Genomic DNA, 18,716 nt, shown 5'->3' on the forward strand with positions numbered 1-18,716 from the left:
AAAGGATGGACCATCTAGAGACTGCCATACCCGGAGATCCATCCCATAATCAGCCTCCAAATGCTGACACCATTACATACACTAGCAAGATTTTGCTGAAAGGACCCTGATATAGCTGTCTCTTGTGAGGCTATGCCGGGGGCTACCAAACACAGAAGTGAATGCTAACATTCAGCTATTGGATGGATCACAGGGACCCCAATGGAGGAGCTAGAGAAAGTACCCAAGGAGCTAAAGGGATAGGCCACCCTATAGGTGGAACAAAATATGAACTAACCAGTACCCCCCCCCAGAGCTCATGTCTCTAGCTGCATATGTATCAGAAGATGGACTAGTTGGCCATTAGTGGAAAGAGAGGCCCATTGGTAGTGTGAACTTTATATGCCTCAGTACAGGGGAATGCAGGGCCTAGAAGTGGGAGTGGGTGTGTAGGGGAGTGGGGGTTGGAGGGTATGGGGGACTTTTGAGATGGCATTGGAAATGTAAATGAAGAAAATACCTAATAAAAATATTTATATATTTTAAAAAAAGTGGAAGGGGGGAGCCCATTGTGGGGGGTGCCATCCCTGGGCTGGTAGTCTTGGATTGTATAATAAAGCAAGCTGAGCAAGCCAGGTGAAGCAAGTCAGTAAGCAGCAACCTTCCATGGCCTCCACATCAGTTGCTGCTTTCTGACCTGCTTGTGTTCCAGTCCCTAGTTCCTTTGGTGATGACAGCAATGGGGAAAGGTAAACTGAACAAATGCTTTTCTCCTCAACTTACTTCTTGGTCGTGGTGTTTGTACAGGAATAGAAACCCTAACTAAGGTACTTTCCTTTCTTCAGGAGCTTATGGCATTGCCTAGGCTTAATGTCCTCATGCCTTAATGTCTTTAATGTCCTGACCCAAAGTCACCCATTCCCCTACCTCAGCCTACTGTGCATTGAGACAGGTACCACATAGGACCTGGCCTCTGTGCTTTCTTCTTTTTTTCCATTGCATGTTTTTACACCATAAATTGAAGGCTTGTTATGATATTTGCAAATTTCTGTGAATTTAATATTTTTGCCTTCCCTATCCATATATTCTACCAGTGACAAGGTCATAGTGGTGTAGTGAAGACACAATAGGGTTGTTGGTTTTTTGGGTTTTGTTGTTGTTGTTTTGTTTTGTTTTTTCATAAAGAGGAAGGGACACTTAAAGTGACGCCTGCACACCAAGAATAATTCCATCACTAAGAATCTAATTAACCAGTATATTAGTAAGATTTTTTTTTAGCAAGGTAACAGATCAAAGAAAGTAAGAGAGAAAGAGAAAGGAAGTTAGAGGGGAAGGGGAAAAGAAGGTGGGAAGAGGGGCAATGGAGGAAGAGAAAGGAGAAAAATGGAATAAGGAACATTGAGAGAGATAAGGGACAGAGATGGGGTGGGAATGAGGGATATATAGAGACATAGATAGATAGATAGATAGATAGATAGATAGATAGATAGATAGATAGATAGATAGATTGATGTGGGGGTAAATGACAGGGACAGAGAAGAGATAGGGAGACACTACTAAAGAAACTAAAAGGACATACTAAACAAATCCTTGCACTGAAATGCAACCTAACTCCAGAACGAAAAGGAAAGCATGTGGGCTTATAAGCTCTGGACACATACTTCAGGTGAGATGCTCGTAAGTCCCTCCAGAGGCCTCTGCAGTGATGTCATTCAATCAATCTTTAACCTGTTAGTGCTGTACTCAGGAAGCTCAGCCAATGCATGAAATGCTGAAGGCCAGAGCTAATGAAAGAGAAGAATGCTAAAGTCTAGGATGAGAATGGAAGTCAGGAGTCAATGACTACGAAGAATTGAGATGTTAGGAAAGAGTTTGAATTTGTTTTTATGTCATAATTTGGGGGATGGCTAAACATAGGAAGATTGCCATGTCTGATTCAGGCTGTCCTGATTCCATACTGTATGTGAGAAGAATGTGTGGTGAATGGAATAAGAGGGGAAAAAGAGTCTGATGAGGAAGCTCTTGAATGCTGTCCCCTATAAGGGAAGCCATATGGAGAGGGACAGAAGTGAATAGAGAATGGGAGAGGCACTGCATGACATCTGGGGATGAAGGTGAGGGAGGATGTCAAAGGTCACATACACAGGTTTGTGGTTGTCTGTGTGTGCGTGCGTGTGTGTGTGTGTGTGCGTGCGTGTGTGTGTGTGTGTGTGTGTGTGTGTGTGTGTGTGATGCCATGTGCATCCATTATGAGAAAATGTTTTTCTGTGGGATAGATAACCAGTAGAGATGCCCTTCTTTTTCACATTACACCAGACAGGCTGTACCAAATTGGTTACCTGGGATAACAAGTGTCACAAGAACAGTGAACAGGGTTCATCCAGGACATTCAGTGATGAGAATCCATCACTATCCCTAGGACCAAAAGGTCAAGAGGAGGACATTACTGCATGTAGTGTATGCTTTAGATACAGGAAAAGATACAACAGAAAGATGGAGTTTGGACCACTGACAGAATAGTAGCTGAACTGAAGGACACAGGAATGGCATTTATCCATCTTACCCTTCTGTTGTTCTCTGAATCCTGAAGGTATCTTCCTTTAGGGGAAAGAGGTCCCAGGGGACATTGTTAGTGTGGCACAGGATAGGGAGCAGGCCAGTGGCTCAAGGGGAGCAAACTATAGGACACAGTCCAGACCACACTGGTTACCTCTTTAAAATGTTCAACAGAGAGAAGGGTGGAGATGTCCATCTGGAAATTATGAGTGCTTCACAGTCACACATCTCTGGCATTCACATGTTCTGTTTATTTATTTACTTCAATTTGATTCAAGATAGGCTCAACTGAAGAGGGGATCTCAGTGGAAAACATGCTTCCTCCAGATTGGATTGTAGGCAAGACTGGGAGGCATTTTCTTGACCAATGATTGATGTGGGAGAGTCTGTCTCACTGTGGGCAGTGCCATTCCAGGGCTGGTGGTACTGAGTGGTATAAGAAAGCTGGCAGGGAAATCCATAAAGAGCAAGCCAGTAAGCAGCACTCCTCCATAGCACTTCCTGCCTTATGTCCCTACTTGGAGATGCAGGGCCACCTAAATGTTGTAAGCTGAAATACAACTTATCTCCACAAGTTGCTTCTGGTCATAGTTTTATCATAGCAACAGAAGCCCTGTTGCTCTAAAAACAAAATCCTAGCCTAATCACTTGATTTTACCAATGAAGACTCAGAGGCAGATCCTGGGGTGAAAGCCTGCTAGCTTAGAGAAACAGAGAAAGCACCCAGCTGGCCTTCCTACTCCACTGATGTCCTAGAAAGAAAAGGTTTTTTCTCTTCCATACTGTCTTAAATACCTTCCAACTTAAAATTCCTGCTTTTTGTTACTTATTCTCACTCTCTGTCAGCTGGTTGCTTGCTCTGCTTTTTGACTTAGGGTTGATTTTATTTAGCTCTAGGACTACAGGTGTGTCCTAGTGCTGAACTATACCACAAGTACATGTTTACAGCAGACAGAAAGCTCTTGGGCCAAAGGTTTGTGCTAGGCCTGAGAGCTTCCACAACATGCTTTTTTCAGTTCACAATCTTGCAGTTCACAATGTAATGAAATATTCTACAACAAAGTCCTAAAACAGCATGGATTTATATTTGCCTGATTGTCTTATATGTGCCCACATGGGCACAAGTGCTTTGGAGGCCAGAAGACGGCACTGGATTGCTGGAATTGGAGTTCCAAGCAGTTGTGAAGCTCCCAGTTTAGGTGCCGGGAGTTGTATTCAGGTTCTCTGCAAGAGTAGCAAGTTTTCTCACCCGCTGAACCAAAGTGCAAATATTTGTTAAGCTCTTACTTTGTGACGGGAAGTACAACACATTTCAATTCAGCCTTAGCTCATTCCTAGTAATAGAACCAAAGGTTAAGTACTGTTACTTCCGTGTACTCAATAGGCAACTAAGCTAGGTGAGGGGAAACTATTTATTTAAGGTCAGACTGCTATTGCATGCCAGATTCAGAAATCTAGTATCAGCATTCCCTAACTCAGGACTGCAGACAGAACCCTGTGACCATACAGCTTCTCTCGGTGGGCGAATCAGATGCCCAAACAGTATGCATTAATCACGTGTTATTTTTTAAAAGCTTTTTTTTTTTTTTTTTTTTTTTTACTTTTCTCAGTTCCTTTGAACAAAAACAATTTTGACAAAAATTCATCAAAGAAATTATTCTACATTTCAACATTCCATTTTGGATATTGCTTTTGATTAAGACTATTTGCAGATGAGAATATTAGTAACCCACATGCTCTCTGCCTCAAAAAGGGTAGATTTGCTTTTATCTTGGGAACAAAGCTCAATAGAAACACTTTTTAAACTCTTCTTACTTCATGAAACATTTATCTTCAAGTCAGGTTTTGTTATAGCGGCACAAATGTGTCCAGTCAGCACTTCTATTATAACTGGTACTTCCAGGCTATTCAAGAGAGCCTCAGAGACTCGCCTTTGAATTAAAACTTGGCACTCAGGATTTGAATCCAGAAAAAGACATTTTTCCTACCAATTAATCAAATAATTTAGAGATTCTCAAGTTGGAAGCAGAAATGAAAAACTGTATCTGCAAAAAAATAAAAAAAAAGTTTGAGGAAAAAATGTCCAACATAAAACTTCATAAGAATGTTTAACCTTCATTGTACAAGTATAATATTATATTACTGTATAGTTACCCTCAAAGAAAGGAGTTGAAAAGTCTATAAATAAACACAGTAGTGATGATAACGCACTCACTTGTACTCAGCCTGTTTGGCTTTGTGAGTAATTTATTTCTGCTTTGGGAATTGGGAAGATTTGTGTTCCTTGGCATAATTGGTTTAAAGGGCAACAGCATGAAGACACTGCATCAGAATAACAAAGGGTGGGGAGCAGATCCTTGGAGACTGTGAGCTAGCTCGCTTCTGTGTGCTCTTCTATGAACTTCTGATTTATGTGGGGAATATTCTGAGTCCTGTGAACATGGAGTGGTAGCATGCGTTGATTCTGTAAAGAGACATTGAAAGTTTAAATTTCTGAGTGCAATGGTAGCCATAAGCCCTAACTGCAGCCTGTGGCAAAGGGCTTCAAACATTGCCTAGTTTAGAAAAGTACAAGAATTGCCCAGTAACATGAAGGAACACCCGAGAATCTGCCTTTAATATCTTCTTCTGTAGTTCTCCTGTCTTCAGTCTTTTAAGAATTGAAGGTAGTGAATGAGAATAGACCTCCGGTCCCCTGAATGAGTCCCCAGCCAGCCATGCTGACCTTCTTTGCTCTTCTATAAACATGGCTACACTCTCCACACCTGGGAACTTCTGCTCTGAGTTTTCACTGTAGGAGGAACACTAACTAAAGCAGATGTCTACTCTGACTCCCTATTAACTTCAGGTTTCCTGTAGATTTTACTGTTTGGTAAGGCCAAAAGGGTCACTCTGCTAATCATGTTTGCCAATAGTACCTTATAGCAATAAGGGAAATTTCCCTTGCACCCTCTGAAAGTTTGTTAAGCTGAACCAATACAGACACTTTTAACAGGAGGAAAAAAACATACAAAATTATTAACCTGTCGATTTCTGATGGAAGCTAAATACCTTCTCTGTAGGTGTTAGGGCACTCTTAGAAGACTGGCAATGGCCTCGGGAGAAATTGGTTGGGCCCAAAGAACAGACAAGAGTTGACAAATGATACCAGAGCTGGAGAGCAGAGAAGAGCATGTAAGAAGAGCTTCCTTGATATGATGCCATTCCCCTTCCCTCCTGTCATTCCAGTGTAATCTTCCCTGGACAATGAGACCTTGGACAAGATCTAAGAATGATGGCCTTATTTAGGGGAGCACTTCCTTACCAGATAAAAGATCTCCAGAGTAGGTCCCTCCTGCACATGGCTGTCATTTTTTGAGCCCCAATATGTATCAGTCAAATTAATGCTATCTGTAAACAAAGTCTCTGATTTTTAAACAAAATAGCTGTCTCCTCTCACTTATGGTACAGGAACATGACAGTATGGTTCATTTTGTAACAAAGGTAGTAGGCACATTGAATTAGGTCAAACAATATTGGTTATTCAGAAACTGCTTGTTGAATAAATTATTTAATGAGATCTGAATTTCAATATTCATAGCAAGAATCTCCCAAACAATAATCTGGTTGTAATCTTCCCTGTTTCTAAAGATGCTTATTCCAAATATAGTCGAGATTCTTCGTTGAGCATAAGTTTCAAGATGAAAGTCTCCATGTGTACCTTCCTCACTGCAGTGTGCTATGGGTCCATCTTTCCTGAAAATATCTAAATGGAAGCTTAGGGGTTTTCATATTTAATTTTAGTTACATTTGGAAGAGGTAAGGTATATGGATATTCATGTCTGTCTGCCACAGGTACATAAATGCTCACTGTGTAAAACACCATCATACATCTTCTACAGCATTTAATACATGTGATAACAATATAAAAACGGATCTTCCAAAATGAGAAATTCCATTCTGACCTTATAATTAAAAAAAAAAAGTAGACTCACACCTCCAGCCTCAGCAATGATAGAGATGCTATTCATTAAAGGAGTCACCATAGGAACCACAGGTAAAGTTCCCTGCCAATCTGTGGCCTAAATAGGAAGAGTAGAATTCTAGGGAAAAAAAAAAAAAACAACAGTGTGAAATATCCCATAATTTCTGCCTCGATCATTCTGAATAATACTTGATGGTACATCTATTATTCTATTCTGTATCATGGGAAGGAATTTTTGTAGATGAACTAATCATGACATAAATAAACTCATCTCTGCTTTTTCTCCTAGGGTAAATGTGAGCAGTCTCTGTATGGTCACATGCATTCCGTCAATGATGCCACCTTCACGCCTAGGGTAAGTTCAGTTCTCTCAGTGAATCTCAGCTTCATAAGTCAAAACTAATTTTAATGAAAGTAATTTCTAAGGTAAAATGAATACTTCATAACGTGAGGACAACAAATGAAGAATTAACTGTAAAGAATACAGAAATGTGTTGAAATAGAAGATGGGTACAAAACTTTAAACCTCACAAATTCATACACACACACACACACACACACCAGTATAATTAGAAAGGAATAAGGCTGTAGTGTACACCGTCCTCAGAGCCTTGTGCCCAGTATAGGCTACAGAATGTTAATGAGTAGATGCTGCCCTAACTCTTTGCAGTTATGGGGACTGAATTCGGGGTCTTGCATGCATCAGACAAATAGCCTAGATCACCTTGGTTCTTTTAACCAAAGTTCTGTAGCTCAAGATGTCTTTGAACTAATATTGAAGCTCAGACTGACCTCAAACATGTGTGTGTGTGTGTGTGTGTGTGTGTGTGTGTGTATGTGTGTGTGTGTGTGTATAATTTCTTTTGCCTCATTAAGTACCATCTTGGCTGTACAGAAGGTTTCATCTTTAAACACAAAATCTTTAATGAAAGTAAAAGTGTCAAAATTGAAATGTAGAAAATAAAAAACAGTGGGTGAAAAACACAGATTTTCTTCAGTTTACTACATGTAAGAGGGTAAAAGAACATTTTATCCATGGCTAGATGGATTCAGCTAGAAGGGTGGTTAACCATTGCTTTGAGTTGCTAAGCTAATTGACAATGTCTTTAAAGGAGCTCAGATAATCATAGGAGGATGCTTTAAGTTTGGACCTTCTCAGATGAAAGGAGTTTGACTAGACAAATGACCTCTCAAGTCCCTCAAACTCCATGATTTAATTACATCTAACATCTTAATTCATCTCTAAGCTCCCAGTAGAATGAAAACCCCCTAATTCTATATTCCTCCTTTTTTTCTAATTAGCTGAAAAGGAAATCTGATAGATTGCTCACTTCGAACCTCAAAATGACAGCATAGTCAAAATGCTGCTACTACCCTACTGATACGATTCTTTAAGAAAGAAGAAAAGAACATTCTCTAAAAATTATATCTTCTGAGGGAATGTTGAGTGCTTGAGCTGAAACTGTGAGGCTGTGCCTGTCACTCCGGAAAGTTTTAAGGATGTGTGCCACCACAATTAGATTGTAACAGATTTGTCTCTGTATGGAACAGTCCATTTAATTGACTGTAGTGAGCCAATTAGTTGAAAAATGTTATATTACGGATTGGTCCTAGTTACCAAGTAAAATTTTATTTCTAACAGAATAGTGAGTTAAGCACCATGGGCCACATGATATAGGATATTTATGCTAAGACTTTATTAAGCTTCTCATGCTCAAGGAAAATTAAATAGAAGCTGAAATGAAGTAATTTTATATTTCATAATTCAAGCATTTTATTTTGGTGAGCAATATAGTGGTGAAAAAAGACCCACCATTCAACATTATGACTGGCAAACGGAATAAATTTGAAAATACACAAATTAGATTTGCTAGCCTGGCCACCCTAGCTGTTACACATTAATTGTATACATTTCAAATGGCAGAGGATATGAAATGCAGGTGCCCAAAGCGTCAAAAGTAGGTGTCATAGTGAGTAGCCTGTTTCTGGATGTGCCTAGGCTAAGATGTGCCTAGACTTACTGCAACTTGATATGCCAAGACTCCATGGGAGGCTTCCCCTTTACTGAGAAGAAGGGGAGGATGGTGGATGGGAGGGAAAAGGAAGGTGAGAGGAGAGGGGGGACTGGGAGGAGAGGAGGTGGGGAAGTATCAATTGGGATACAAAGGAGGAAAGGAGAGAGAGAGAGAGAGAGAGAGAGAGAGAGAGAGAGAGAGAGAGAGGTTTTACTATGGTGGCTGAAAATTCTCCAGTGAAATTTTTGGGCACCTGTGTTAACTGTTTTGCAAATGGATCTTCTGTAACACACCTGTTGAGGAGAATCAGGAGGTTGGATTATAGAGAATACAGAGCACAGAGCCATAATGACAGTGTTAACACTTAGATCAGGTCAGGGCAGTGGTAGCAACTGTGTTATACACTGCATAGACATTCAACAAACAGATTTTAATTACATATTAGCTTTGCTAATTGATTTATGCCTCTAGAGAAGGCATTGGTGTTACACTCTAGTGAAAATTGCATTTCATTATATATGCAAGCACAGTTTTAGGAAAATTCTACAGTTTGGTATCAGTAAGCAGACAACAAAGTCTAACAGTTGGGGCCAATGGTCTTGGAGATATTTACAGAAAGAGTTTACAGAATGCATATGGCCATGAAAACTATTCAAATCAAATTTAATGTCATTGTTTATGACAATTCTAATGCCTTCATTGGTGACTGATTTCTCTCTTAGAAGTACATATTTATTTAAAATCTATCTCCTCTTAAAGTGTTCTGTAATGAGATATTCTAAGGAAACATGAAAGTGCTTTTCTTTTCTTACTAAGTCCTTTTTATATATTTCATTGAAATGTAATCTTTCATTAAATAATATCATTTATGGTTTTTAACTTGACATATAGCACATAAAATAATATATAACATTTGTAGGTAATTGTTCTTTTAAGTTATTCTTCTTCCATATGTTATATCCCTACCACAGTTTCCTCTCCCTCCCTTTCCCCTAGCCTCTTTCCCAACCTCCTATCTCCCCCAAGATCTACCTTCCCATCTCCACTCAGAAAAGAGCAGGTCTCCCAGCGACATAACTAAGCACATGCATGACAGCAAGGCTGGAATAGACAACCCAGTAGGAAGGTGAGGGTCCCACAAGTAGGCAAAAAGTCAGAGACAAGCCCCCTGCTTCCAATGCTAAGATTCCCAGAACACCAAGCTACTCAGCCAAACATATATGTCAGTGGATGACCTGATCTCGGTGAGTTCTGATCGATTGATTCTGTAGGCCCTGTCATCATGGTGTGTCTCTGACCCCTCTGCTTCCTCCAACTCTTTCCATCCCCACTCAGCAGGACTCCCCAAACTCCACCTTATGTTTGGCTGTGGTAACTGCATCTGCTTACATATGTTGCTGGGTGAAGTCTCTCTGGTCTCTGATTCTGCAAGGATCTGATCCCAGAACACTCTTCAGGCAAGATAAACTGCAGGTCAAAGGTTTTGTGGCCAAGTTTGGGTCCCAGTTCCTCTACTTGACACCTTGCCTGGTTATAGAAGATGCCTGGTTAAGACTCTGGGCTACTCATTACTGAAGTGTTTGCTAGGGTTACTCTCGCAGATTCTGTGGAGTTTCCATTGAATTGGGTTTCCACCTCACCCCTGAAATGCCTCCAAGTTCCTGTTGTTTTTCCCAGTATTTTCTCCTTCCCTCCTCCCTTACCTGATCTCTCTTGTTCCCAACCCCACCAAATCCCAGGCAACCAGCAAATTATTTTCTATTTTTCCTTGCCAGGGAGATCCTTTATCTCCCCTCCACACCCCCCCCCCACACACACACACACAACTTAAGCTCTCTTTGTTAGCCTCTCTGGGTCTGTGAACTGCATCATGATTATCCTTGGTATTTGATGGTACTTAAGTACTATACCACTAATACCCACTTATAAGTTAGTTACATACCATGTTTCTCTTTCTGGGTCTGGATTACCTCATGACGATTTCTACTTTCATCCATTTGTTTGCAAATTTCACAATGTAATTGTTTATAACAGCTGAGTACTACTTCATTGTGTAATGTAGCACATTTTCTTTTTCCATTCTTCAGTGAGGAGCATCTAGACTGTTTCCAGTTTCTGGCTATTATGAATAATGCTACTATAGACATAGTTGAGCGAGTGTCCTTTTGGTAGAATGAAGCATCCTTTGGGAGTGGTATAGCTGAGTCTTGAAGTAGATCCATTTCCAATTTTCTGAGAAAATATCATATTGATTGCCAATGTGTCTATACAAGTTTGCACTTCCACCAGCAGTGGAGAAGTGTTACCCTTGTAGACAACCTCACCAGCAAGAGCTGTCCCTGTGCTTTTGATTTTAACCTTTCTGATAGGTATAAGATGGAATCTCAGAGTCATTTTGATTTGCATTTCCCTGATGGCTAAGGATGTTGAACATTTCTTTAAGTGTATCTCAGCCATTTGATATTCATCTTTTGAGAATTTTATTTAGATTTGTACTCCATTTTTAATTGGATTATTTAGCTTTTTGATATCTAGTTTCTTGAGTTCTTTATATATTTTTTATATTAGCCCTGTCCTCTCTTTTATATCTATTAAATATAATTTTGAAGTTCTAGCTAGATCAACAAGACAACTAAAGAATATAAAGGGGATATGAATTGAACAGGAAGAAGTCAAAGTATCACTATTTGCAGATGATATAACAGTAAGCATAAGTGACCCCAAATACTCTACAAGGGAACTCCTATAGCTGATGAACACCTTCAGCAAAAGAGCTGGATGTAAAATTAACTCAAAGTAATCAGTAGGACTCCTACATACAAATGACAAATGAGATAAGTTCTTTTTATAAATCAAGGCCAAATTATCAGAGAGGAAGGAGATAGTTATTTATTAAAAATATAGGCAGAAAATATACTGTAATGAAAAATTAAAAGCAACTATGAAGCATCTTGACTTGTGCATTCCATTTATAGAGGAAACTGAGATCGGAGGTACTGTCATCTGATATCTCCACTGGCAACTGTTTTCCATGATATCAACCTATGATTGACTTCACAGGAATCCCTTCAGTCACTCCAAAGTGCCCGTTGACTGTTTTGTACTTCTTTTGTTATTTTTATTTAGTTGGTATTATTAGACATACCAATACATGATCTTAACTCTTTGACTACAGCTAAACTCCCCCTTTTCCTTTGAGATTCCATTTCTCTTTGCTGAAGAATATTTCCTGGTAGTACTTTCTGTCTGGGAGAATGTGAAATTCTGAGTCTTTGTATGTCTGATAATTCTGTTATTTCGTTTATATTCCAGTGTTCAGTTTTTCTCTTAGCACTGTCCTTGCAAAGGAGACTGTTTACCATGGAACAATTGATCCTTCGTAGATAATGTTTGACCTTTCGCTCTTACGTGTTCTAAGACCTTTCACACATTCTATTTGAGTTTCTACAATGCATCTACATATGGATCTGTTTGCTTTTTGCCTGTTTTCAAGAGCTGATGTGCTGTTTTAATTGTCTTCCTACAATTCACCTAAAAGTTCTGACATTGTTCTCTAAATATTATTTTCTTGTAAAGCCCTTCTAGATTTTCTTTTAGAAACATCTTTATATTTTTGCTGAAATTTATTATTCAAAATCCATAAATCTTAGTGTGTGAGTGTTACTCCTTGGCAGCCCTTTGCCTTGTTTTTTGAAACAAAACTCTCTCTTGGATCTGTGGCTCACCAATTAGGCTTGGTTCTACCTGTTCAGTGATGAGATTAGAATATATGACACCAAACTTAGCATTTTCCGTAGGTACTAAGGATTGAAAACATGTCCTCATGCATACACTGCAAAACTCGATGGATTACCCGTTGTACTCTGCAATCCGAGGTTCCATGGATCTCTGGTCCAGCTCAAAGTGGCCAAAGTGTTACAGCTTTCAGAAGGAAAGTCCGTGCAGGGCAAGTAGCCAGGGTCTTGCCTGCCATGGTGACAATGCCAATGCTAGCTTCGGGGGGGGGGGGGCAAGCAGTAGCAGGCACAGCTGGTGGCTATGACTGGCAGCAGGTGAGTGGCAGCTGTGACTGTAGAGGCAGGGAGGGTAGGGGTGAGAGCCCAACTTGCCATGTGAGCCTAAGACCCAGCGATGAATGCTTCAGGAGAGAAAATTTTTCCCCAAAATGTTACAGTTCATTAAAACAGCCACTCTCAGACGATTCTCAGTGAAATAACTTGTGCACTTTATTCTAAGTGGGTAGGAACTTTATAAACATTAAGAAATAGGGTGGGATCCAGGGGGTAGTTGCTTCCTACTAGCTCAGTTTGTGTGATGCTCTATTAGCATGGGGAAGGGCATCAGATGTTTTACCTGCATGACTGTCACAGTCCTCTCAGTGGAGTGTTGGGGGTTATGTGTTCCAGAGCAGGGAGCTAGCCCCCATGTATACCTTACTCAATTTTGCGTTTCATGGGCTTACCAGTTCTTCAGTCTGATAGTACAGTCCATTTGCCCCGCAATTAATCACCTCATCCCTGTGTTTAAATTATTTTTTAATTCCCCACACTTTAATTTTTGTGTCTCATTTGAACTAATTTTTCCAGACCTCCCATGACTTCTATGAACCTATGTTTTGAAACATTGGGCTTTATCAATTGCAGTTATGTTTGTACCCTAGCGCTTTTTGGACTCAGACTTTGCCATGCAAAAGATAAAAACATACTTACTAAGCACAACATAAATCATATAAAAATAAAGCCACAATATATAGTTTGTACATTAACAAAATTATAATTCTAAAATTCTAAAATATAAAATAAATTATGCAACTACAAAAATAGATATGTTCAATAGGATTTGAGGTGGTTGAGTGTACCTGGCCAATGTGAAGTGGCACTTGTTGCACTAGCCTTTTAGCAGGTGTGGCCTCTTTGAAGTAGGTGTGGCCTTGTTTGAGGAAGTATGTCACTCTTGGAGTAGACTCTGTTGTCATATGCTCAAGTTCTGTTCAGTGTGGAAGAGATGGCCTCCCCTGGCTGCCTTCAGAAGATAGTCTTCCTGGCTTCCATTAGATCAAGATGTAGACCTCTCTGATCCTCCACCACTACTTCTGCCTGCATGCTACCATGCTTCATATCATGATTATAATGGACTACCCTCTGAAACTGTAAACCAGCCCAATTAAATTTCATTTATAAGAGTTGTCTTGGTCATGGTGTCTCTTCATTTTAGCCACAGGCATACTCTTCGGCCAAGGGCAAAAAACAGCCACATTCTTTACCAAAATATCACAAAAAATCTTTAGGCCACACAGTACCATTCTTCTCCCCTGAAACCTCTTGAGCCTGTCCGCCACAGTTCAAATCACCTACAGTACCAATATCTTCCATATTTTTACAAGGATGGCCCATTAAGTCCCACCTAAAGCACCGTACTGCTTTTGAAATCTAAAGTTCCAACATCCACATTCCTCCAAATAACATGGTCGGGCTTCTAGAGGTTTAGTGTCTGTGAAAAACTTAGGTCAAGATGTGGTGATAGAGGAGCTGTAAGTTCTATATCTTGGATTCAAAGGCAGCCAGGAGAGGACGGTCTTCTACAGGCAGCCAGAGGGAGGGCCTTTATTCCACACTGGACAGAGATTGAACACAATAAACCTCAAAGTTCACTCCCAGAATAACACACTTATCTCCAACAAGGCCACACCAACTTCAACAAGGTCATACTTCTTAATAGTGCCACTTCCCATGGGCCAAGCATATTCAAACCATCTCAAGAGTATTTTGTCTCTTTCATATTGGAATATGTCATGTAATTATTAGTTAATAAAGACTTTAAAATTTTGTGTGAAGGTTCATGATAAAGAACACTTACTTGTGTAGGATATGCAAGTTCAATTCCCAACACCTGTACCTCTAGATGGAGGAGATCTGGTGTTATCTTCTGGCCTCCTTGGGCATGCAACTCACATGTACATACATACATACATTTAGAGAAGTTTAATTCAGCAACATTGCTGCTCTGGTCAGGGATCATATCCAATGACATGATCCAGCTGGAATGCAGACATACCCTGGATTACAGTAAGATCTGGCTGGAATACAGACATTCCTTAGTATACACCTTTAATCCCTAACAATGAAGGTAAGCTCAGTTTGTAGAGGAAACCAGCCATGTTTAAAAGTGATATCTAATTGAGGGGCAGACAAAGTAGAGAATGATTTGACAGAATGAATCAAAAATAGGATATGCCCAACTTACGTGAGAACAGCACAGGAAAAATAAGCTACTTCACAGCAGTGTGTGCTTGTGTATGTGTGTGTGTGTGTGTGTGTATGGGTGTGTGTGTATATGAGAGGGGAGGGTGGTATGTGCTGTATGCATATGGTAATTTCACAGAGGCAGTTTACAGAGAGAACTAGCTAGACACAGGTAAAGACTTGAGCCAGGGAATGAGAAGAAGCCAGAGGATTAGAACATGTTGCCCAAGTGAGTATGAGGCTAGACAGAGCAATTCAAGCAGAAGCTGAGAGAAACCAGATTGAATAATTCACCTTGGAAGATTGTATTGTACAAAGGCTAGAAGCTTCTAGGCCTAAGCCTAGTGATAGAACAGAGAAAGAAACACTCTGAGCTCAGCCCAAGCTGTGTATTCACACAGCTTTGGTAAGGCTCTCATCTCATCCCTTCATCTAAGGGATAAATAAAAGTAACATTTATACATACATATATACACACACGAATGTACTTACACACACATACACACAAACACACACAAATATTCCATGCCCCCAATCTTTTCTAAACATGAGTTTGATTGTAATCTGAGGCTTTTTTCTAAGTGACTTCTATGTGGACTTATGCACTGATTTCATTGTCATTTTTAAGAAAATCATCCATGAACAAGTATCTCCAGTTGCCTGTTTCTGGTGTGTGTTTATGTGTCTAACAAAATGTACATACTTTCAATTTCTGGCCATTTCATATAAAACTGCATTAAGTTAGGTCATGCAGTCATTGATCCTGGGAAGGACAGTGACGTCAGGCAGTATATATATACTACAAAAATTTTAATTTTGTTTCCTTCTTTATCACTCTAACTTGATGTCATTAAGTATTTAGCTGGGCCAATAATACTGGTATTTGATGTCAATTCATATTCCTTCCTGCAACTATATGATATATAAGTCAAAATTCTATGTGTTCTGAAAATAATACATTAGATCCTGTCCATGTAAGGAAATTGAAAAAACAGGAATAGAATAGAAAATTTATATAACATGTTATTTTATTTTATATAATATTTGAATGACTTCAGTGTTTCTACATACTCAAAAAATTAAATATCTTTTAAGCTTGTCTAATACAATTTTTACTAAATATTTTATTAAATAAGGTTTAATTATCTCCCTAACCACCTGCAAGGAAAATAATTTCTAATAAGAATAAAACATTATGAATGGTAAACAAAGTACAAGCTTATATACCCAGATAATGAAAAAATCTAGAATATAAAGAAATATTTTTTCTCTTCTATGTAGCTCTATTCTTTGAAATATGCAAAAAACAAAAAAAACAAAAAACTATTTTTAAGATTTTATTGTAGTGGTTTGGCCTAAAGCTGCTTGTATTCTAATGCTAATTTAGGGCCTCCAAGACTGGTGACTGGTGCCCCAGAGACAAGAGAGTCTACAAATAAAAATGTTGAGTGACCCTGCCCCCAGTTAACTGTGATTGATAAATAAAGATGCCAACAGCCAGTAGCTGGCCAGAGGAGACATAGATGGAGTTAAGACTTCTCAGGCTAGGGGGAGAGGGCTATGAGGATGGAAAGGATGAGGAAGAAGCTACCATAGGATAGTAGAAGAATGTGCAGGAGGAGGGAAGGAACAAAGAAGTCACCATGGGATAAGATTCAAGAGTGCATGGCCCTAAGGGCTGTCAACTGGGGTTAAGAGTAGTCCAGGTAGAACATAGTTAACACTAAGTAGTAACTAGGTGTTGTCAACGGAAGGTAGATTCTAACAACATGGAGGATGGGTAGCTGCCCAGCTATTGTACTGAATAAGGCATATTGTAAATATGAAGGTTGTAAGTATGTCTTTCTTCTGGGAACTCAACAACCAAAGGCAGGGTAGAAACCTCAGACAAGGACTTTTAATAATTTCTACATTTTATCACACAACCTCTTCAGTAGCTCCTATCTGTAGACATTGGTGACTCTATATAGACTTTATTTTCTTCAAAGGTACATGCCATTCAGAAGCTATGTGATTGTGTCATAGTTTCTGATATTTCCTCTTTGACTATAAAGATTATTTGTTTTATATCTATAAAGAATCTTGAGAATTTATGAGAAAACTCAATAGGAAGTTTATACTTAGCAACCATTCACTAAACACCTACTGTGTCCTGGGCAAGGCTATCAGTTCTGTGGGTTCAGCAGTAAAGAACACCAAGTGCTGTCTTTATGGGCCTCATGCCGTAGTAAGGAAACAGGGTATAATTAGTATGTGTCTATCAAAAATAAAAAAGTGAAAAACAAGTAATGAGAAAGATGGGACCTAATAAGAGAGGCACACTGTGAGCAATGGTATCTAAGGAAAGCATGCAAAGAATGGAAGGAAGAAACCTTGAGCTCCAAGGCCAAGTTCTGAATGTGTCAGCCTCATGATGTGATATCCTCACAAAGATAGACAACTAGCAGATATATAGCTGACAATTTAGGCTGTTGTTATTGGTTAAACATGGTGGCCATGAAAAAGATTAGGATTCACCCATGGCTTTGCTTTCTCTAGTCTAACATTTCACCGACTGGAGAAACACTACGTATTATTTAAGGCTTTAGATAGTTTAAAAACTAAGAAGACTATCTAGCATCAACAAATCTGTACAATTAAAAAATATCCAGAAACGAGAGGAGAAATTCTTACTTTATAGTTGATTTAGTAGCATTTCCCTAATAGCATCAGCTTCAAAGACATGTGTGGCATAAATGTTCCAAACATGACATGTNCAAAGAAATTAGTCAGAAAAAATAAATAAATAAAATTACCCAAGAGCATATTCTGTGGTTCCAAAATATTTTTTATATAGTATGACCTGGTTATAATTATAATTGACTCTTTTGTGTAATACCTTAACATTTTAAGTTCTTTATAGATCTTGACATGACTCTTGCTATAGAAACTAATCAATAACTATTCATTGACTAACAAGTATCAGAAAGTCATTATAGGTCAGAACTCAAAGGATAACTAAGAGGACAGGACAATGTTTACTGTGGCAAGCTTATATTTATTTTCTAATATCAATTTTAAACTTTAATATGCTTTTTAGCCTTCTCATGATTAAGAGTACCCAAATAGTTCAAACTATGTTTTCTGTTTATAGAGAAAAAAAATCCCTCTTCAAAATATTATCCTTTTGGAGAGATGATCTAATATAAGGAAATCTCAGTTAAATACTTCCATAGCTCAAAAATGCTTAGCAACATCCAAATACCAGGATAAAATTACACATCTCTCATGATTGTGTTCAGTCTTGCATTTCATTTAAAGGTGTTAAAGAAATCCATGTATGATAAACAGCATGACTTTCCTTAAGAGATTACATTACGTATAAGGATGATGTTTAATACATCTCACATTGTCCCCGAATCGTATAATTAGAGCAAAAAGAATTGTCACACCAATTTACTCATAGCATAATTACAAGAACACTTGATTATCTCCCTTAATGTAATTTTCCTCACTTAATTGTGTGTTCTCCAGTGAATGTGACCCACCAAATCCACATTTTAATAAGTGACTGCTAGTTCATATGTCACACGGCCAGCAAAGCCTGCCCTTCCTGTAGAAGGGATTTAATTGTATAACAATTATGACCCTTTGGAGAAAATACTTAAAACTTTCTGTCTCCCAGCAGAACTGGAATTACTGTAGAACTTTCATCTAGCAAGATGGCTGCTCTTAACACATCCAAAGACATTTTAGATCTGTGTAATACAGACATACCCCTAGTAGACACCTTTAATCCCCCTGAATGGAATCATTTAGTACACACCTTTAAAGTCAAACAATGAGGTCTAATTGAAGGGCTGACAAAATGACTAATTAGAGAAAGATCTGACAGAATGAGTCAGATAGAGGATACCTAGTGCTCAGGAGAGAAGCTATTTAAGAACAGTTCATTGAGACAGAGACAGAGAGAGAGAGAGA

The 18,716-nt window shown here is 38.9% G+C and overlaps 1 protein-coding gene across 5 annotated transcripts in view; it reads left to right on the forward strand.

The window, feature by feature from the left end:
• Positions 1–18,716, forward strand: part of Spag16 (sperm associated antigen 16) — an 871,964-nt gene that overhangs the window by 603,372 nt on the left and 249,876 nt on the right. For all 5 annotated transcript variants that reach the window (XM_021171958.2, XM_029483611.1, XM_029483612.1 and 2 more), the window contains one exon: positions 6,789–6,854. In XM_021171958.2, the coding sequence (XP_021027617.1) occupies positions 6,789–6,854 (66 nt within the window). The remainder of the gene's footprint in view (positions 1–6,788; positions 6,855–18,716) is intronic.

This window comes from Mus caroli, chromosome 1, assembly GCF_900094665.2.
Source record: "Mus caroli chromosome 1, CAROLI_EIJ_v1.1, whole genome shotgun sequence".
Lineage (NCBI taxonomy): Eukaryota > Metazoa > Chordata > Mammalia > Rodentia > Muridae > Mus > Mus caroli.